This window comes from Grammomys surdaster, unplaced genomic scaffold, assembly GCF_004785775.1.
Source record: "Grammomys surdaster isolate TR1022 unplaced genomic scaffold, NIH_TR_1.0 237, whole genome shotgun sequence".
Taxonomy (NCBI): Eukaryota; Metazoa; Chordata; class Mammalia; order Rodentia; family Muridae; genus Grammomys; species Grammomys surdaster.
Window position 1 is genome coordinate 3,393,973 of NW_021604682.1, and position 24,206 is coordinate 3,418,178.

A 24,206-nucleotide genomic window follows, 5' to 3' on the forward strand; every position below is an offset into this window, starting at 1 on the left:
ACTAGGCAGAGAAACAAGCAGATGGAATTATTTAAGCATCAGGGTAGATTATATGATGGATTGTAGGGAAACGTAAGGAGAGAGAGCTTGTGAGGAGGTGAAAATGTCTGACTTAGGGGACTCTTGATAAAACAGCCTTTCAAAGAAGAATCAAGAGAAGGCTTAGCTGTTCCAAAGAATGTTGATGGTTTTTTGTGTCATTAACTTGGCACAATCATACAGACTGGAGGTGGATTTCCAGGTGAAAATTAGAAATATCATTGTAATCATCAGAAGGAAAATGCATTTGTGATTGTCTTGATCCTTTATACACATCTGTCAGATTGATCACTTAGAAAGCATATGGAGAACTGAAAACTATCAAACACTGTGTAGTTTAAAAATAAGGAATCTGGAGTGCATTGGTGATACGTCGAGGGCCAGGACTTAAGTGTCTGTGCTCTTAAATGCAACCATTGAGCATGTGTAACTCTCTCTGTGTTCAAGGTTAACATTTGACACTATGATTATAGGTAGGTGGGAACTAACACATCAGTAATTTAAATTTCTGGCTCACTCCATATTTCAGATGTTTCCATTTTCTTTAGAAGAAATGAGGTGTCTGTGACAGTCATACACAGCTTAAACTATGCACCAACATACATTTGACTTTTACTAAGAGTTCTGTGTAGATGGCAGGCAGGACATAATATAAAGTATGTACTAGGAATGGAGAGATGGCTCAGTGGTCAAGAGCAGACACTGTTCTTCCAAAGTTCCCTAGTTCGATTCCCAGAACTGACATCAGCTGGCCAACAACTACTAACACCAGCTGCATGAGATCGGACACCTCTAGCCTCTAAAAGGCACCTGAACTCACATGTACACACACACACACACCCTCCCACATAATTAAAAGTGATAAAAAATACAGTTTAAGAATAAATGTATTGCCGACCATCATCTTCAAATATAAAGAGAAATTAATGAGACACATTCGATATGGAAGAACTTTGCCATGCTATAGGCAAACAGGCTACGAGAGGGGCTTCCTTCCATGTGGATACATTTTCTAAGCAATTGTTTAATACTGTGATTTAGACCTCTAGCCTGAAGAAGGAGATAAAGGTCAAGGGGAAGGAGCCATGAGTAGCCTGATGCAAAGCAGCTGCTATTAGGATAGTGCTATGCATATAATATATATATTATACAATGATATACAATATATATGCACATATTATATATCATATACAATATACAATATATATACATATATTATACAATGATATACAATATATGCACATATTATATATCATATACAATATATATACATATATTATACAATGATATACAATATATATGTGCATATCATACATCATATACAATATACAATGTATATATGTATGTATATGGGTATTATATCATGCCTGTGGCTCTGAAGTAGATTAGGGTGTGGGTTCCAGACACATGAGGAAGACACTGAGTGCCAGCAGGAAGCTCAAGGTACCGTAATGCAGTATTAGCAGTTTCAGTGTGGCCCTCGCTTAATAAAAGCTTTTAATCAAAAGGATTTAGATGAAATGCAATTATTCTTTAAGGAGCCAAGAAACAACAATGAATTGCTAATAATTTATTCATTTGATCTCTTTTAATAATTCAAGATTTTGCTTTGTACTGGATGCCTAGCGTATAAATACTACTATAAGTATGCTATACTAACGACAGGGAAGTTTCTGTGACTTGTTAAAGATTCTCGTCGCATGCGCTAAGCCTGTGGTCATCTGACATCTGAAATATGTTTTTGTATTTCTGTCTCACAGGAAGTTAGTGGCCGTTGCTTTCAGGAGGATCATGTGGACTGATCAGATCATTCATAACCCAAACTGGGATGCCATTAATAATGGGTGTATGTCATGGATAATGACTCAAAGACCATGGTCCATAAATGGAATTACTCTAGGACAAAGCCAATGACTGATTCCCATCCTCAATGTATACCACCTTTTCAATATCCTCAGATGAGAGCAGCTAACTAAAGCCTGGAAACCTGTTTTGAAGCAGGGTATCCTTTTCTCTTTTTTTGTTGCATGTGCTTGGTTGTTTACTAGGAAGGCTGAAGTTTCTAACTGCCCAACTTCGTCTTCAAGGCTTCACTTTTACAGTTTTTGTCAGCAGAATAAACCACTGGCAGAAGAAGCAAGAAATAGAGTTGAGAAATCTCTGGTTCGTGACACAAAACATTTGTTAGTGTGCCATGTCCCTCTTAAAGGCAGAATTCCTCTTCAGTCCTTAGGCAGACATGGTCCTTTTATACTTTTCTCAGCTTCCTAATCAGAGATTTGGATCAATTCCAACCACAACAGACAAACTTCTACAGTCAATGAAAAGAAAAACACTCACATAGGAAAAAAATAAAGAAAATGAAATATTTACTGCTGAGGAAACATTTCAAAGAGTGCCAGGGTTTGCACCCACTATTTTCACCCATTATTGTTTTTACAATTGATAATTTTTTCTCATGGTTCCATCACGACACCTTTGGGTTATGGCAATTTGGATCCAGCAATGTCTGTAAAAACTTGTATCGATAGTATAAAGAGTTACTAGAACATAAACAATTATCTGTTCACATTTCTAATTGATTATTTCCCCCCTGTAATCAATGGACTGAGTTACACTGCCCTCGGACGTCTTGGGACGACTGCTGTGCATGGCAAAGGAAATAGATTTCATGTTTAAAATGAAGCAATCTGGAAACAATACTTAGACAGCTTTCAAGATTCCTGCAAAGATAAGCATCATGGGGCCCAGGGAGATGGACATAGGAAGTGGATAGCTACTTCCTAACGTCTATGCTGTCCCACAATAATTATAAATCAATGTCAAATGAGCCCCCTCTATGTGAGTGCTTTGACAAAGGGAGACAATAGTGTGCTTTTGATGAGGGACATTCAATGAGACTGTATCCCCTCTGTGGATCCAGAAGGCTCTCTACCTGTCTTTTCTGTTGACTGCTTGCAGTGAACTACATTATGTTCCTAATTGTTGTTGTCAAAAACACATCTGTTTTCATTCATTGGCTAAAAACATATCTCTTGATCCAGCGACACTAAGCTTGGGGTAATCTTCAGAAGAAAACAAAACAACTTTGAAACTTCAGATAATTGAAATACTCTCTTTTGGTAATTCTTTAGGTCTTCTTTTATCTGCTCTCTCTCAGCAGATAAAGATCTAGAGTGATGGAGACTTATCTATTTCACCACTGTTAGGTCTCCAAGGACAAAGCATTACTAAATAAAGACGTTATCAGTTACACATATTATAATGCTAGGCAAGAGGCTAGTATGTACTATGAACTAAACATAAATGTCTTTAGTATAGAAGTGGAAGTTGGACTTACATATATTTAATTCAGATAAACATCCCTAAGCAACTACCTAGTCTGTGCAGTGAAAAGAACCCGAGTTTGGATGAAATAAAACCAAATCCAGTTTCTCTTTTGCTCAGTATTAGCTGTGTATCTCTATGACTGTCACAGACCCTGAACTTCATATCCACATACAGGGGTGGAAAAAGAGAGCTAGGGGGTGGTGCCCAGCCAAGGGTAAGCTACAAAACCAACATTCCCAGAGCGTCTGTTCAGCAAGCCTCCTTTCCCCATTTCCTTTGTATTTAAAATTTTTTATTTAATTAGGTAATTTATTTATGTGGCTCTGGGGATTGGAGCAAGGGCTTCATGGCTGCCTGGCAAATGTTCTACCATTGAGCCAATGCCATACTAGTATTTTCAGTTATTTTTTAAAAAGAAGGTATCAGTGGGCTTCTGTTATACCTAATTATGGGGCATGCATGTGTGTATCTGTGTGTGAAAATACTATGTAATATGTGTGAGATTTATTCAGGGTTTATTGTTGTCCTATCTTTTACTCAAAATTATCCTCATTCAGTATTTATTTAAACTTAGCAAATTCTTGTTCTTTCAAAATAAAATCTTAAATCTCAATGTTCTAATGGTGTCCATCAGGGTTAACTCATTTCCACAGTTCTTCTTCTGTGGTTTCATCATAACATAATCAGTATTATTATTAAATAATAATTAATTAATATTACATTTAAAAATATAATATTCCTTTAATGTCAAGTAGATCACCCGAACTTGAATTTTCCTTTCAGTTCTAGATTCATCTTTCAATATAAAGAAAATAGCAAGGCATACATTTTAAAAATTCCAAGAAGAGCAAAAATTTTCAATGTTTATGCTAGAAAAAGTAACAGCACCAAAAAATCATATATTAAGGCAAATAATATATAAGGCATATCATATTTTAATGTTGTCATTGTTTATCTTTCATGTCCAGCAGTTATTTTATACAATATGTTAAAATATAAAGTATGATTTATTATTTAAACTATGTACCTCTGACCAATGCATATATGTGCATGCAAGCATGTATGCACACACACACATACATACCCATACACATATATTGAATATTATTATAAATATTTAAAAGAGAAAAAATTCAACATTTATAGATAAAAATTAGTTATTATGGTTTATATTTATTCTTATTATTAAAACATGAGAGGTCTACAGTAGCCACCTAATGTTCCTTTGGTTAGCATTTCATAAATACAAGGAAGTAAGATTTTAGTTTAATTTACCTTAATAACCAAATCAAATTTTTGATGGAAGTCTCTGTTTACTGGCTCCAGGAGAGTAAGTTCTGCAGTCCTGGGATGCATGTGGAAGAAGCGGGGGTAATCCTCAGGGGTGCCTGTGAGACAAGAGACTCAGTTCAAAACTGACAACAAACAGAAACTTGCTGACCTGATTCATCTCTTTCCTTCATTAACTGAGCAGCACGGATACAATCTCATTAGTAAATTAAGTTTATAAATTATCCAGTGTACGGATAGCAGATACCAATGTGATATATAGTTAATTACTTTATGGGTTAGAGGAGGGAAGATATTTGTTTGGATGGTTTTCTGAATTTCTTTTTATTAAGAGAGCTTTTGAATTAGTTTGGAAATTCATCATATGAAAAGAGACACGAAGGAAAGGGAAAGCAAATTTTGGATTATTAATTATTCCCTTCATGTTTTCTGACATAGCTTATATCACATGAAGACTAGAAATTTAAACCAAATACCAAGATACCTAGGAACTACCACATGAAATATATATATATATTTTTAAGATCAGTATTCAGCTAAGTATGCCAACTACTGAAATTTTAACTGAGGTTGTTTTTTAGGTGTGTGTTGATATTTCTTAAATGCAGGCATTTTAATCCATTGAGATACTTCTAGAAAAATTTTAAACTTTGCTCGTATCATCTTTCCCTGTGTGTTAGAATATTCTTATTCCCAAGGAAAGAAATGTCAGGTAAGAGTTGTCAGATATAAAAGTCAAATCATATTACATTAATAATTAAGCGTGTCAGTAACCACCAGTGACCCAGGCAATAATTTATACTTGTAATGGGAACATGGAAGTTGGAGAGATTAAATATCCATACCAAGGAGAAATTTATATTTACTTATCTCAGCAATGGTAAGAAATTATACTTGATGCTATAGCGAGATTTATTTATAGATAAAATTGACAGCAATGAGTTGAAATGGGCTGTGGGAGAGTTTATAGAGAACACACAGAAGGAAAATACAGTGATTTGGTCATATTTATAGATAGATTCCTCTGGACACAGAATACACAGATTCGGTTGTACTGAGACTCTATCTCTCAGTTTGGATACATGTGGTATAAATAAAGGGTATTGCAAAACCTGTGAAGGACTTGGCACAATTGACCTGTCCCAAAGCCTACGTTACCTTCTTTGTAACAGCACCAGGGATGGACCCTGGGATCTTCCTCCTGCTCAGAACTCTGCCACTGCCTGCATCTTCAGCCCAACATCATAGGAGTGCCATGGTTGTGATAAATAACCATCTAAACACTATAATAAGTTATCTGCCTAGTTAAATGGCATTATATCTTTGAATAAATGCTATACCCATCCATACGTATTAACATACATACATATTTACACACACATGTAATCTTTAACTCACAATGTAGCTTATCTTTAGAGAAGTAGAATTGAACTTAGAAAACTGGCCCACTACTAAGGAATATATAGTACATTGAAATGGAAAGATCATAATATTAAAAATTGATGATTATGAGAGAGAGAAAGAAAGAGAGAGAGAGAGAGAGAGAGAGAGAGAGAGAGAGAGAGAGAGAAACATTAAATGACAGAGTAATATAGAAGTCACTCTTGATTGAAGATTAATGGGGTTTTTTTTGGCCCAAAAATAAGTTCTACGTAATGATAAAACAGATTGGATTTAAAGATACATCAAAAATGTCAATCTACATATGAACTTGCTTGCTGACAAATATGACCCAATATGTTTAAGTTTCTAATTTCATAATATTAAAGACAATAGTGTTCTAAAGATCCTTATGGAAGGTGGTTGGCACCATCTGAAGAGTGGAAAATCAGATAACGTATCAGCATTTTTAAAGATGGTCAGCTATACTGGGAAGCCAAAGAACTGAGAGCACACATTTATTTCTTTTTGATGACATTATTCAAGCTGGTGACAAAGAAAAGCCTAATAATAACATAAATGACAAGAGGATACCCCATCACATTTACAGGATGGGGTCTACATCAGAAGCCAAAGATAGGAATATTGATCTTGGCCTTCAATACTGCAAAGAAACACTTTCTATGTGTTTGTATTGATCTGTGTGCCACGTATATTTATTTACATGTGTGTTCTGGGATGACCACACAAAAATAGATTACACGTCATCCATAAAATGGCTTCGGCGGGAACAACAACAACAACAAAAACATCATTTGTTTGCAGTAAATCTAAGAGGCAGCCAGGTAGAATCACGCCACAGAGAGCACAATGTGTCCTGTGGAGAATCTCAACAAACTTCAACTTACGTTTCCAATAATCACAACTAAGAATAAAAACAGTTGACGGAAAATCAGTATAAATTTAAAATGGTTCAATAGAGATATTACTTAGAACATATAAACATGATTTGGAGCTCTCTACCCTGCCTGGTGTACATAAAAAAAGTTGAAAATAAAAACTGGAAAGTGTAAGTATGTTTGCAAGAAATCTATAGTAAATAATGATGGGTAGCAGACTTTTAAGCAGTTATTTTATGGACATTTGTAATAGATATCTGTGGATTCACAAGCTATGTTTGAAGCCCTTCTCATGGTAATAAGATAGAAGAAATAGAAGGGAATATAGACATAAAAACAACTTTATTCCTGTCATCATTACTTAAGTCATAGCAAATGGAGAATTTTTGATTCTCTCATATTTTTTATATATTTCCATTGAAACTTATTTAAAGAACAGTATAATTCAGAGTTGGCTCTGATGGCCTCGCCAGCCATCTCTTCAGAGCAGAATACAGAGGGGATATAGTGGAAGGTTAGCCAAGAACATAAAGGAATTATGAAACTCAGCTGATCTGGGAAAAGGGGTTTAGCTCTCTGAGAGGTACATGTATTAACTGATAACTCTGGGTTTACTGTGGGGGAAACATTGTAATCTTTTTATTTATAAATCTCTTCTTCATCTAAGTGCCAAATGGCCCTATGGGGGGAAGATGTTATTATTGGATCTATGGAGAATGAAATGCTCAGAGAGATTAAGGGGGAGGACAACTTAAACTCTCACAGCTGGTAGATGAATGAAGCCTGAGTCTACCGTATCTGTTTCTTGACCCCAGACTCCTTTCCAACAGGTCATAAAGTTCCACATAATGAACTAGAAAGCTGGGTTTACTGGCCTGTTGTAGAAGGTAGATTTGTAGAATGATTACAGCACACTAACAGAACAAATGTGTGGCTAGAGTTCTAAAAAATATATCTGGAGTAAATGCTAGGGCACTTTAATATTCTATATTTCTTAAAAATATGATGCTTCACTAAGGAGGACTAAAATATGATGTTTATGTATCCATCATATACAAATTTCTATACTTATCTGGAGCTCTTGCATAGAAACAACTTTGATTGCCCAAATTTGAATGCCAACTTGAAAACTCTATCCCAAATGATTTAAACTATGAACATAGTATTGTAGTGAATCTCAGAATGTAATTCTATCGTGGTCAACAGAACCCATGCATGTGAAAACCATATATGCAAAAAGGGTCTACATTTCTACCTTCATAGTTCTGTGAAAGAAAGGACAAGCTGAATTAAGCCCTGTGTAATATTTACAATGCTGGATTTAATGTGTTTTCTGTAAAAGAACTACAGTTACTTTACCAGACACTTCACATATTTTAAAAGTGTAAATTTCAGGTTGATGTAGGTACCACTGTCACTATCAAAGCAAAGTTCCTGTCAATCATTGCGTGATGGCTCCTGATTGCCCTTCTCCACTGTGTACTTATTTTCCAGGATGTGTGATTTTTCTGGCATTGTCTATACCTACCACGAATAACCTTGATTTATATTCTTTTCTGCATTTGTATGCCATTTCTTTTTATTGCTTTGGAATTTTTCTATTTATCCACATACCAAGGTTTATCTAGTCTTGTGTTTATGAGGATGCCAATAGCATTTAGTCACAAACATAGTTTCTATACCATTGTTCTATACATCATTCAGTAGATGAGCAGTGCTGTTCCTTTATATTGGATAAATAGCCAGAGTAAGAACCCCTAGCAGATGTTGAGTCTAAATATTTCACATATTCCTTAGGGAAGCACAGTTGTAGATGTCTCAGATGTGTATGTTGTATAATCACTACTTCACTGGTTGGTCACACGGGCTATGGTCAAAATGTCCTCCATGAGATTCTTATCTCACAGGCCAGATTTGCTCATTGTCTCTACTGTCCTCCTTCCTAAGGACCAATTTAGATGAAATCGTACAATTCATAGGCTTCTTCAACCTATTATGAAGCATTAGAGATGTATCCAAGCATCTCTGTTCATTAATACCTTTTTTATAAATTTTGTTTATGACCATGTTTCTCTTTTGAGGAAATTTTTAGTTTCTCCACGATGACTGCACCAATTGACACTCCAATCAGCACTGCATTATAGTTCTGTCTTCTCCATGTGTTTCCTGGCAACTGATGAGGTCAGTCTTCACATCTGGGCAACTCAGATAGGAATGCAGTAATGTTCACCGAGGTCTTAATTAGCTTTCCTTTCAAGGTAAATAAACTAAAAGAACTATATATACTTTATATGTTTTCTATGATAAACCATCTATTCAAACTTTGGTTAAATTATAATTGAGTTGTTTTTCTTATGACATTGTCATCCTATATAGTCTCAGTGAAAATCTTTTGTTATATTTACATTTTGCTAATCTAGACCTTTTCCTATCACCTGTCTTTGTCAGTCAGTTAACAGTACTCTTGGAAGATCAAATGAATTTTTATTTTGGTACTGTTGAATTTTAAATTTTTTCTTTCTGTGTCAGAATTTTGCTGAATTTGAGAAATGAGAGATAACCCCAAGACAATTAAAAATTTCACCTCTATTGTTTGCTAGGTGAGGTATATAGCTTTATATCTGAGACACAGGGATGGAACGGCCTTCACATCAATTTGCATACAGAGGTATGGACTATGACATAGTTGGTTGTGTTAGATGATCCAGTTGTTGGGTATTGCTGGGTGCAAAGATGAACTGCTCATGGGATCTCGGTCTCCAGTGTCTCCATTAATTCACTTTGAGATTTGTCTTCCCTCTCAGTGTCTTAAGATCCTTAATGGAACTTTATCAGAGCCTCTACCACTTCACTGTGAGCACAGAGCTAATGGCCCTCTGATGACAAAAAGTGCCTGGAACAAAGGTCCTTTTATCTACTTTATTGAAATTCCTGCCTCTCACATGTCCTCAACATTTTCTTGAACTGGGGAAGGTACTTTCTGTTCAAAAACTTTTAGCTCCAAGACAAGCATAAGTTCAATTGGTTGTGTTTCAACAAACAGATTTCCATTTAAAAATAACACTATTATTATTGCTTATTATGTTGAAGATGTGTTTTCATTATACTGAAGAGGGACATTATATGTGTGTGTGTGTTTGTGTGTATGTGTATATATGTATCTTGTGTGTGTGTATAAATTCTACCTAATTCTGATTGATATATGCAGAAGTGTAAGTCTTGTTTATTGCTGCCATGAAGACATAACAATTAACAACTTTTCCAAAGCATTTTTCTGAAACATTATCAATAAGTAATGATTCTTCTTTTAAGTGCCAATCAAATATTACTAATGAATACCACCCAAACCAAAAACAACTTTAACATGTAATTTATCTTCAAATGATTGTCTGTGAATGCCTTTCAGTGATGCTCAAATGTTGAGTGCCTTGGAGAAGCGAAGACATTAACGTATCAAATGATCCAAGGACACAAGTACATTTGGAAAAACAAGGTGCACTTGGACCACTGAGATTTTATCACATTTGGAAAATATTCAATCCAAAAAACAACTCTTCATCTGTCTGGAAATGCTACTACACAGACATCTCCAAAGCTCTTCATTTTCTCCAGTGAATCCTTGTCTTGCTTAATCTTGGAACAAGTGCTACTAATATCACATTCCTCTGATTTTAAGTTCCAAGGCTATTCCTTTAATATTGCATTACTCTTATGTTAAGTACAAAGGTATCTTCTTTGTAGTGAATAAAATTAGTTGATGATTTTAATATTATTTTTGTAGAACTTAAAAATCTGCATTTGTATAAAATTATTCTTAGTGTTTCAGTTCTGATGATACCTATTATCTCTAATGTCTTGCTCATCTGTCCCAGTGAACTATGTTGCAGAGAAGAAAAAAGTATGATAGAGATATATTATAGATGATGTGTAAATTACATAGCGTTTGAAAGGCCAATACACAGAGGATGATTCATTTCTAAGATGTCTTGCACCATGTAAGGAAAAAGCAAGCAAGCAAGCAAGCAGCAGACAGGCAGGCAATAGGCAGGCAGGTAGGCAGCAGGCAGGCAGGTAACAGGCAGGCAGGCAGGCAGGCAGCAGACAGGCAGGCAACCAGGCAAGCAAGCAAGCAAGCAGGCAAGCAAAAATAATGTAAAACCTGGCCTCTCCCCTTCATAATTGTGGACTCTATAATACAATATAGGATGTCTCTTGAGACATTTTCTTCCACTTTTTAATGAACATATACTTGATAATCCACACATTTCTGTGACTATTCCTGTGTACATACATACTGCTGTGACAAAGTAATGCTTAAGGATACTTATTAGAAGTTCATGAAGGTTTATAAACAAATTTGAAATAAGGATTTTAGCTTTACTCTTTTCATCCTTAGCTAGTATACAAAAACCAACATTTTAGGTGCCATAATATTTAAAATATTATCATATGTCATAACTCCATGACCAGCCAGAAAAATATATTTTAACAATATTGTAATTTAGATTATAACATACCTAAGTGATATTTAATATGTATTATATGAGTCACAATTACTGTTCATACGATAGCAAAAATCAGGAGGTTTTCACACTACTTAGAAGTAAGCTTCTAGCTTATGGTGCCTGTGTTAATGACATTAAAATGATACATGATAGTTACCATTTGAGAAAACCTAGAAACATGCTTAGAAGCAAGAAACTCTCACATATACACAATATTTCCATACAAGTCAGTGGGTTATTCTGCTTAGGAAGAGGTTTGGAAGGTCCCTTTTTACTGCTGTTTATGATTAATCTCCTGTCTCAGGTCCAGTGCATCCTGCTATTGCTAACCAGCACCTACAGAAAGAATTGTACCTGAAGGATGTCACATGGTCTTTAGACACATGTTTATACACATACTGAATGTTCAAAGAATGAACATGCTTTAATTTGCCTTTTCTCCTGATGGTAATTATTTCTCCTGGTGATAATTACTCCTGGTGGTCATTATGCCAGGACACTGATCTTATTGACAGTGCTGGTAAAGTGTTTGATAACCATTTCCATGAACCTCACATACCAATTCAACATTCTCATTCAATGTATTTGTATGCAAAAATTAGTGACCATCTAATGTCATGTGTTGTATGGAGTCTCAGTGATACAGGAAGACAGAACACCTACTCCCTGGCCATGGCCTGAAATGAGCAATATTTTTAGATAATTTCTATAAACTGTTTTTGATGTGACTAAGGGAACTGTTGCTATTAATATGGTGTTAAAAAAAACCTGTAAGGTAAAAAGAAGTTGAAATATATCAAGCTGGTTTAATTCATCTGGCACATCAATTTTATGGTAATTTGTTAGAGTTTCTGTTTTGTTTTGTGTTTGATGTGTTATCTAAGGTACAATGAAATCCATCTAGAGTCAAAGAATATAGTTTGTATAATTTCAATAATCACCCACTTAATTAGCCTTACTTTCAGCTTATAATGATCTATACAGCAGAGCAAGCTCTCTAGTTGACACTGAGAAGACTGTTTTGTTTCCTCTAACTCGAGAGAAGAGCGGTTTATAGACAATGATTTGATTTGGATTTTTTAACATTAACTAGTCTCTCTTCAGAACCTGCTGCATTTTTCTTTTCAGTTGAAGGTGCTCTTTATAAGCGTTAGTGAAACGTTAATTTCAGTGACACTTCTACATTTCTGTCTAGTTTCTTTTAGGATGGCTGTTTCTTTGTTGCTATTCTGTGTTTGTTCAGACATCATCCCTCTGCTTTCTATTATGTCTTTGTATGCACCTCCGTTTAGCATTTCACAGACATAAGTAGGAGACTGAAAGTCTTTGTTCAGAAGGCTAAGGTTTGGTCTTCCTGAGGAAACCAATGTTTGACTTGATTTTCTACCTACATTTTCTCTTGTTTAATATGATTCCCTCATATCTGTGCATTGTAAATTGTGTTATATGGGAACTGAAGATGTCATATTAATGTTCTGTGTTGATGTACTGCTGGACATATCTGCCTATATCTGCCTTATGTGTTTTCTAAATTATAAAAGTATAAAGGTTATACTCTGTCACATGGACTTGAAAGACTGCATGGGACTTTGTTTTGTTTTCTTTTGTTTTACACACAGTGCCCAACACACTTTCTAGCTTTTCCAGAGAGCTCTCTGTGAGTGAGTAGCAGTATCTTTACTCCTCAGACTTGTTGTCTGGAGAGCCTTCTCAAAGGAAGATCATGTCAGTTGCTGTGTTATTTTAGGGTGATGTCTGCAGGTCAGCAAGAGGGCAGAGACCTTCCCAAGTTTTTTCTTTATCTATACACAGCCTAAGACTTGGGGTTGCTCTAGATTCCAAGAGACATGTGGAAGTTTTTACATCCCCAGTGGATTCTATTGTCTATCCTTCAAACTTTTTACTTATTTACAATTTTCCTTAACTGTTCCCCAATGTCTTAGGCAGTCACAAAGCCAAGGCACTTGCTGCAAGTGTTTTGACAAATGCCCTTGGTAACGTGAGAGACCCTTTTTTAATGATGCTTCTAGAGAGCCCCTGGAAAGGTCAAAGTACTACAATTTTGGTAAAGAAGACCCCGAGAGATCTCTGGCTTGACTGTGTTCATTGCAATGGCTGACAAGTTGTATTGAGGAATCATTCTGCTACAGGGCATGGTGAGCTCAAAGGTCACCGCCATTATCAAGATTTAGCTGCTTTGCCTACATATTCAGTAAGAAATGTAGAACCATAGGTAATTTTTTGCTCTGATAAAATTGATTTGGGGTTTCTTTTCCATTCATTTCTTTTCCTTTTGCGTGTTTCGTTCTTCTTTACTCTCCATTTCTGTTTTTGGAGGGATATATTAGTTAGCCAATGTGTCACTATGATAAAATATCTGGGATAGACTACTTATTTCAAAAATAACCATAGTTACTGAGGGTCAAGTCTAAGGTCACTTGGCCCATTGCTTTAGGCCCCTTCTATGAGTGGCAGATGGGAAATGCAAATCAGAGTGAGTGACAGAAAGAAGACAAACAAGGTCCCTCAGTCTCCTTCCTGTGCATGTCTGTGGTGATCTAAGGAACCCACTGAGCCACTTTGCACCAATCATGCCACCATCCCAGACATTAAGGCTTTCCATGTGACTCTTTGGGGATATTCATCCAATCAGGAGGAGTTAAACCTTCAAAGGTCTTTACAGGACAGTATTTCCTAATTTCATCCACAAGAAACTAACTCTTTCATCTAAACTTGCAACTCAGCATAGAGTCTAACATAAGGCCTTAACCAGAAGTAAAATTTCATAATTATTGAAATAATGAATAGAAAATCAAATCAAATTTAAAAAGATCATATATATATATTTTTTTTTTCTTATGGAAACATTTTTTAGCAGAAAATCTCATTTTGTATTTACTAACAGAACTCTAAATTTGCATGTTTCCCAGGGAGCCCCTAATTCAAAGTGAGACTAAAATGCATATTTCTAGTGTTACCAGTGTTACGCACAAAAGACACCCCCCATTAATCAATCTCTTTGAGTTTTACACCCATAAAAACATTAACCCATTTAAGGATCAATGAGGCTCCAATTTTTTAAAGAAGAGCTTGTCTTTAGTTATTGTTTCTGCTTATGCTCCAAATGATCTTCTGGGGCATCGTTCCTGTCAATTCATCAATATTTTTTCTATTGCCTTTACTGAAAGTCGTGATAAGCACACTGTAGGCAATAACAGTTCAAGGCGCCAGAGGCTGGCTCAGTCGATGACATTGACCGTACAGCAATAAATCTACTGGTTTCCTCCTGCAGACACTGGTTCTCTTGGGTTTAGGGCAGCTCTTTCAGAAATATTTATTTCCTCACCCTCAGAATATTTTAATTCTGCCTTTTTGATACCTTTGTACCCCCTTACCCTCTCTTTAGTCTGGAGTATTTACCTCTCCCCTCTCTATTTACAGTATAGATGGACATATTTCATAATTGTCATTTAATTAGTGGAGCAAATATATAAAATATTCCTTGATATCTATAACGAGAAAACTATAGGCTTTAAAAGACAATTTTTAATTCACAGGGATTAAAAAAATAATAATTTAATGGTCAGACTCTTGTATTTGGCCGGTATTTTACACATGGCTCTAAAGACTGAAACTCTTGGAATAGAACTATGGGGCCAATTTTAGATATATCGCTTCTTAGTATGACAGCATAAAATTGTCTAGAATCTCTAGTGTGGTGGTTTGCGCATGTGAGCACACAGGCTGGAGGCAAAGCCAGAGATCAGGACTGGAAGATAATGTTGGACTCTACTGAGGAGACTTCAAAGTCAGCATTTCCTACTTGAGAGATGCTGGTTTCTCCCATGCACCTGTCTTTCCAGAGCCTATCACTCATGCAAATCAGCAACATCTACATTTTATCAAAGTAACTTAGGAATGGCTTTGTCAAATTGTCTTCATTTTTGCATCTTGTACAATTGATAACCTGTATAAAATGGATTAACTTTCATGTATTTTCAGAGGAAAAATGGGCCATGGGTTTCTGTAACATGTTCCTCTCGGTTGGTAGTCCATTCCTTCGTCCACAAGCTTCAACAAACCCCATATTTCCTTTGATTTCAGAATCACTGAAGAATGTTTTTTTTAAGGGGATCTGTATCTTGTTTGTTTTGTAAAGGCGAGATTGCCTGTTTTATAACATCTTACTGAAACAGGGAGAAGGAAAACTTGGATTTATATCTACTTTTGCATATGTTAATTCCAGTAAAAAAAATATTGTTATTAAAGAGCTTGGTGTGGTTTGAGAGGATTCATTCACAGATTTCTAACAGGATAAACTTTTGGCGGATACAAACCGACAAGGATGGAGTAGAGGATGCCAGGTCGATCAGATGGTGGTTGGATGTTTCGGTCCTGATCAATGGCTTGGATAGGTGGGGTCACCAAAATAGGGTTCAGTTCTTCCTGAAAGAAAATTCAGAGTGTTTAGCTGTGCTTCACACTCGTACTTCAGGGGAAGTTGACACCAGGATGCTTGCTTGAATTTGGACAGCTAGATGTTTACTACACAGGCACTGAAATGAAATTGCTTAGACTTATAATTTGACACCTCCTCTCACTAATTCTAAATCTGAAGAGGAAATGAGCCTCTCTCACACTCAAAATGAAAGCCTGTAGTAGCTATATGCACAAAACTTTATCTAAAGGATTCTCCCAGGAGGAAGCCAGGGAAGAAAATTACAGTGTTAAGCTGCTTAGAGGACTTAAGCAAAATATAAAGGCATTAAAGAGCTCCTCATGTGAGTTCTCTGTTTAGAATAGATTTTAGTCTTTGTACTCTTTCCTCCTTAAATAATATTTTTATCCAAATAATTATAGCAATATAGGGGGATACACTCAAAACATATTTTAATTCAATAGAAAACAAAGCCACGCCACTCATTTCTGTGTCGTTAAAATAAAGTACATATTACAATTGGGTTTACTAAATTAATAGTGGTTATGAGAATATTCTGTTTAGGATTTTGGCAGATGTCTTTAAGTTACTGTTCCTCAGTTTGATGTTCAGGTGTATCCACTGAGTTATTAAGATTGCTGTACTGGTGCAGTGAAGGAGCCTAGGTTGATTAATAAGAGGTAGAAGCACTGGCTTCTCTTACAGAGGTTCCTGGCACCCACAAGGCAGCCCATAATGCTCTGTAACTTCAGTTGCAGGGCCTACAATGCCCTCTACTGGACTCTGTGGGCATTGCACACACAGTATGGTTATAAACATGCAGGCAAGCACTCAATACACATAAGCGTTAAAATAAATAAATCCTTTAAAAAGGATATAAACACGTTTTTTAAAGGGACCAAGCAGTACGTGTTGGTTCTGGACATCAAGAGGGCTGTGTGGCAGCCTCTTACCTCTGTCACTCTAGCAAAGGAGACACAACTGGACATGGCTCAGTTACATGGGAAATCAGTGCGCTATAGAGAACATTGAAAACCTTCCTCTACAGATCAGCTTGGGAAATGCTACACTAGATAAAGTTTTGAAAACATAATATTTCTGGGAAGCCTTCTCAGGGAATTAATGAATTCCACTGCTTTTCATAGTGACACCAAGAAAATGGTATTTTGTTTTATGTGCATTCAGAAAACATTCACTAATGTCTCCTTGAAATAATGCTCTTGGAACATAGTTCAGGAAACATTAGGGTTTTTCAACTTTTAGCCAAAATATATAAATGGTAAAGCTAAAGGGAAATAAATTTTTTCTCAGTGTCTGAGGAAGAACTTCACCATGATTTTATGCAATTTATTCTGAAACGAAGAACACTGAACTATGCCATGTACTCTTCGGCAAATCCAGCAGTTTAAATTCTCAGTGGAAATTGCATGGTGGTGGCTTACATTTAAAATGAACAGCCATGTTAAATAACCACAGGCAATACTCTTTTATTAAAATCGTAGGAATCAAATATAATTATTGACCGACTTCACATAGATCTCAGGGTCTATATAGTTATTTATATATCCTCTAAGTGGTATCCCTGTATTTTCCTATAAATAATGAGATATTGTGATCAATAGTTTAGTAACATTTTATTTCTTCTTAATGTGAATTCAGAACCATGGATATATCACCTCAGTATAATAACTGCCCTATTAAACCCAAGTGATTATTCTTTCTCACTCCAGCATACATACAGAACGTTTTCTTCTAGAATTCTCTTACTTTTCTCCCCCACTCCCTCCCTCAATCCCCCTTTTCCTCTCCCCACATTTAACTTTCTATCTCTGTTTCTTTTCCCGTCCCTCTCTTACACACCATCTCTTTACAACAGTAAGCTCAGTTCATATATAATAATGTATTTTCCTCCAAAGCGAAGGAAGTCCAAGGATCTATCATTGTTATTTAGTATTTAAACAGCATCTTTTAGTCAGATCTGAAGAGAAATTGCATCACCACGAGATCATAGTTTAACTGCTTTGCTTCTATTCCACTAATTAATTTTTCAGTAGCTTCTGTAAGTGTCATTCTAGAAGACCTAGGAAGGCATTTAAAAACTTATGACCCTCTACAATCTAACCCACATACCCAAGAATTCTCAATCATCTCTGACTATTGGAGAGATGAAACCTCTTTTCTTGTCCACAGTATTTCAAAACTAGGCTCTGGGTGTGTAAAGTAAAGAAGCCTCAGATGAACGACACTCTGTTGACCATGCTTTACACTCCTTGCTGTTTGTAGATTTGCCAAGTTATCAAGCCAGGATATGTTTTGGGTTTAATTCATCATACGATTTAAAAAACCCACTTTCCTTATTATCTAGGCTCGTTGAGATGAGCAATGGGGATTTAATTGCATTACTTAAAGGTACACAAGCAATAAGCAAAGTGAGAATAGGAAACAAACTCAGTGGGGATGGAGAAGCGCTAATTAGATTCCTCGTCTTACATCACCGCTTGGTAATAAGTCTCATACGATAAAAATTGAGGAAAGGAAGGAGATGTGACTGTGATTTAAAATTACTTTGCTTGACATTAGAGGAACAAAAAATGTGAGCACTTCGGGAGACTTGGTCTAGAAGGAGAAAATAGATCTTATTTTTAACCTAGAATAATTCAGTATTGTTGGACTAAGTTATTATCATGCTCATACTATTTTATATTATAAAGAAATAAATAATACATCAATGAGAATAAGAAAAGAGAAATCCTCTGGATAAAGAGACTCCATCATTTATTTATTTATTTATTTATTTATTTATTTTAAAAAATTTGGATAAGTGCTGTTTTTAATCTCTTGCTAGGATATTAGGACTGACATTTTTCCCCCCTCTCATCCTCTAGACTATATACTACACAAAACAAGAGAAATTTTCTCATCTACTATATTTCAAGAGTTTGGCAGAAAAAAAAATCTAGGATTATACAAGTGATGGCTAGCATTTGTTGTCAACTTGACTACATCTGGAACTAAGGAAACGCCCAAGTGTCTGGGCACCACCTGTGAGGGACTTTTAATTAATTGGGTCATTTGAGGTAGAAAGATTCACTTTAAATCCAGAAGTCTATATCTGGGCCGCCCTTTCTTGGGGCAACTTTTATGAAAGACACTGAAGAAGGAAGCTTGCTCTCTTTGCCTGCTTACCCTCACTCTTGCTGGGAACTTCTGTTGGAGTCTATCTTCAGGATTCCTGTGTATACTGAAGATCAGCTTGAGACATACAGCTTTGTGGTCTGAACAACTACTAAATTCTTGGACTTTCCATTAGTAGAAAATAGACAGCCATTAGTAGACTAGCTGGACCACAGAGTGTGAGCCCCTCTAATAAACACTATATATATATACAAATATATATATACATATGTGTATACATATGTGTATACACATATGTATATATGTGTGTATGTGTATATACATATGTATATATATATACATATGTATCATATATTTATACAAATATGTATTATATAGATGATATATTGCATATATATTATTATATATGCACATATATAATACCAGTATATATGGAATTAATACCATTATATGGCATTAATACAATTTGTGATCAAATATATATATATATGTATATATATATATGTTCTGTTTCTTTAAAGAACCTAGTAGGTAAAAGAAATGAGCCCTGAAGGATAATACTGTAGATTAACTCTCAATATAGTCATTATCTTCAAGTCTGAAAAATTTTAAATATTACATAATACTGAATATTATATTTAGTTGAGGACCATTTTCATGATTTTATTTTTTACTTCTTTAAAAAATAAAGTTTTTATGAACAGTCATCATTTTAGTTTGAAACGTGTGTGTTTTCATTAGAAACAACAGCATAAATAGCAGCATGCCTTGTGTACCGAGCTTGTGTCTACACAAAAGTCTCTATAGTAGATAGGATTAAGATTAAGAGCGCTGAGATGATTATGAAATCTCAGAAGGAAGCATTCAGTGCTACAAGAATTTCTTACTGAGGGAGCAGAGGGCAGAGGACCTAGTTCCAGTTCAGTTGGAAGGTACCACTGTAGCCCACTGCATATTGAATGTTTAGCAAAATTGATCGGGTATTAGATGATAAAGTACTCTATTAATGCACTTCATAATTCTTCTCACAAACATGGCACTGTAGGTGAAATAAAAGTAGAAATTAATAAAGGGAGATTCTAAATAGATACAAAAATCATATAATTAAAAGTCAAAAACTCTTTTGAACACTTGGTGGTAGAGTTCTTGCCTATCATGCAAGAGATTATTGGTACAACTCCTAGCGTGGCAATTAAATAAAATGAGCAAATGAATAACTATAAGCCAGTATGACATGTTGTGCCTCTGATACCTGTACTTTTGACACTGAGACAGAAGAATGGGAAATACGAAGCCAGCCTCAGCTACATAGTGAAAGCCTATCTGAATGTACAATCAAATAAATATGCAAACACATAAAACACACTTTAAGATAATTTATCTTTAATGAGTAATTATTGATTTATATTATACCTCACAGATATGAATAAGTTTTATGTGTGGATCAAAAATATTTTATTTACGTTCAATATGGAAATGTTTACTATTCTAATTTGATCTTTATACACTATATAAATGTATTGAATTACTATACTGCACTTCATAAAAATTTAATTAATAGCATTAATAAAAATAATAAGTAGAAATATTACTGTTTGCCTATGAATGGTAGTGATGTCTTTACACACTAAAATGTGCAAAAATCTACTGAAGAGTTGGAAACAAATTAACTGGATATTTAGTTAAGGGACTTTGTTTTAGAGAATAAGGTAAGATCTAAAATGTAGTGGGAAAATTGTTCAGGATAAACAATATGAGTCTATATGTGTAATCACATATAGAATATTGCAAATGAAGTAAACAGGAAACATCTTGGTTCATATCAATGAACTCCAAATTATCTTATGTCTTGAACTTCTAGAAGCAAAAGAATCTTTATGATCTACCGGTTTGTTGTTGTTTGTTTGTTTGTTTTTCCTAAATTAATCTGAGATGTATTTCTGAGACTTTGAATCTCAACGATATAGACCTTTGGATTTAAAGTAGATCTTCCTACTTCAAATGAGTTAATTAATTAAATCCATTAATTAAAATAGTTGATTGTCATTTTAAGATATTATATATTGGGAAATGCCCAACTGTGGGGAGACGGAACCTTAAGAGACCACCTCCAGTAGATGGACAGGGCCTCTAGTGGAGAGATTGGGTCACCAACCCACCTTCAAAAAATTTGATTCAGAATTGTTCCTGTCTAAAAGAAATGCAGGGACAAAAATGGAGCAGAGACTGAAGGGAAAGGCCATCCAGTGACTGGCCCAACTTGGGATACATCCCATGGGCGTGCATAAAACACCATGACACCATTACAGATATCATGTCGTACTTGCAGGCAGGAGCCTAACATGGCTATCCTCTGAGAGGCTCTACCAGCAGCTTAGCAGTGTATTTTTTTTAAGTCTTTGGAAGTTTTCTCTCATAGCTTTGCTTATATGTATGTGTTAAATAGAACAGAAATGAATATCAAACTCAACATGTTCTTTCATACATTGGTATATAAACAAATAGACTTACATGATCCCTTGAGTGACTGCTTTTATTTGGCTTATTTTACTTTTTGACATGTTGCCTGGAAGATATCAGAAAAATTTGCACATTCTCTGGCTTTGGTGTTTGTTTGAAAGACAAATCAATTTGAGTGAGTGGCAAGCCCAATAGGTTGTATTGAAGAATTTTTATGATATATTAACAAATGGAACCCTTATATATAGTTGTGAGGCTTATATACTCCCTAATAAAGACACTTGGCTCCTGTCAGCCTTCCTAACAGAACTGATAATTGTCTTCCCACAGACAGTAGTTCAGAGAGCACAGGGCAGAAGTCAGTGGACACAACTCATGAAAATAATATCAATACCTTCAGAGCCATTGGAATTTTATATTATAGGCAGACAACAAAATTCACTGGGATAACAACAACAAAACCCCCTTCATTTTGTTGTTTTGATGATGGAACTCTGTGACCCTTTCAATATCTAAACAGGTTTATTCTGATATGAACCTGAACTTCTCTCAAGTGTATGCTTACCTTATGTTACAGAGATTGAATTCGCTTTCAGAATTTGCATTTGAATATCCTTTCAGTGGCGTGCAAGAGGACTTTTGCCAAATTCCACCTTTCAGAATGTTTCTTTGAATCTCTGCCTTTTCAATTTATTTTCCTCTGAAGTCTGTGGCTCTGACCCTGTGGATCTCCAACCCCTTCGTTATTTCCTAGCAGTAGGCCATAAAATCTACAGCAAAAATAGGAAGCCTGTGGGTTCACTTCCTGCTGTCCGCACCACAGAGTCCCAAGGCACTGTGGCAAATCAACGGTAGTGGGTTAGCTTCCAGGAATCGATATGGAAAACAGTTCAGTTCTAGGGCATCCATCGCACGGACACCGCGAAGAGGATCCACAGGTAGTAGAAATGTTTCTTACAACCATGTCTCCAGTCTCACACTTCTCAGATGGCTTCCCTTGTTGTGCTCCTTATAGCCTTGGGACTGACTGAGAATACTATCTCTTACCTGACTGAGAATACTATCTCTTACCCCACCTCCATTTCAGGAATGCTCAAGAAGATGGTGAGAACTCCTCATGTACTTTGGAAGTCGAAAGAAGGGGAGACGGCATGCAGTCAAAAATTGTTCCTTATGATAATGGAGAGAAAATGTTGGGAGAAGTCGTTCATGAGTTTTAACTTGTTGCACTTAATGGTGGCTGTGATTTGTGGGGTACAATTCCTGATGAGTCCTTGTGGCGACTTCATCATTAAAGAATGATTCCATTCGGGGCCTATTTGTTAACAGTGACTTTTGTGAGAATTTTAGAATGGTTCCCTTACTCTGTCAAGTTTAAGTCTCTTAAATAGGATGGCAAAAGAGAATGAGAAACACACTCATGTGCACATACATGTACACATATGCATGCACACATGTACATACACATGTACACATAGCAAGCATACGCACATGTACACACGAAACCAATATTGCACACACATATACACAAATTTGCACACACACACTCAAGCACACATACAAGCTTACACACATACACACATGTACACAAACACAGCCACATACACACATATACACACACTTACATAAACACACACACAGATAGTACATATGTAACTAATAATTTTTTAAATTTTGTTTTCAAGAAAATGAAGTCTGAGAATTATCAGGTGCAATGTATAATTTGGTGATAGAAGTATATTTAGTACTTATGCAATGACCTGAAAGCAATGACCCAGAGTGATTTGCATACTATATTAACTGCACTGTTTTATCAGCTTATTAATATATCTGAGGCAAACATGAATGCTAAATATGTGAGTGAAACAGATTTTTTTTATATAAACAGTGGTGATGACATTTTGGTTGTCTATTCACGGATAATTATATTAGATATCGACACGCTAAACAAGGCAAAATAATTTTTTATCGATGAAAAAAATGAATATAAGAAAAAGGCTCAAATGGATATAAGATAAATGTAGGTGAAAATAAGGAGAAATAAAATATTAATTAAAAAGTCCTGTGTCAATACTATGGCTTTGCCATGAAATGCCCCACATAGCCTCGTGGGTATGCAAACAAGGTATCCAGGTCGTAACAATATTTGTAAAGATAAGGGATCCTCTGGGAAGTGTAGTCTCACCCAATGAAGTGAGTCATTTGGAGGTAGGTCTTGGAGCAGTATGGTCTGGCACCACTTCCTGTTCTTTCTGATTCTGGGCTTCTGATATACTGTGATGAAATTGTCTTGTGGTCCTGTTGGAATGCTCCCCTGTACCCTGTCATGATGTATTGTAAGCCTTCTGAACTCATTAGCCCAAATAAACTTTTTCTCCCTTAAATTTTGAAAGGCTATCTTACTACAACAGCAGAAAAATAACTAAAATAACAGGCAAGATATCCTAGTGGGTAAAGTGATTTCTGCACGAGCCTGAGGTCCTGAGTTTAAACACTGGTACCCAAGTAAAAGCAGAAGGAGCATCCTGACTCTGGCAGCATTGTTTCTGACTTTCATATTTGTATTTTAGCATGTGTGTGTCCACACATGGACATCGTGGACATACAATGTAAATAATCCTTAAAACTATTTGCTCACCAAACTAAACAGCACTAACTAAAGGTAGATCCAGTAGTAAGCATAGGGTAAGACAACCATATGATCTGCGACAGGAAAATTGCAGGTTACAC

The 24,206-nt window shown here is 35.7% G+C and overlaps 1 protein-coding gene across 1 annotated transcript in view; it reads right to left on the bottom strand.

The window, feature by feature from the left end:
- Positions 1 to 24,206, bottom strand: part of Pcdh15 (protocadherin related 15) — a 537,968-nt gene that overhangs the window by 308,164 nt on the left and 205,598 nt on the right. The window contains exons 7-8 of the mRNA XM_028773900.1: positions 15,781 to 15,889; positions 4,645 to 4,757 (exon numbers count right to left, since the gene is read on the bottom strand). Coding sequence (XP_028629733.1) covers positions 4,645 to 4,757; positions 15,781 to 15,889 — 222 coding nt within the window. The remainder of the gene's footprint in view (positions 1 to 4,644; positions 4,758 to 15,780; positions 15,890 to 24,206) is intronic.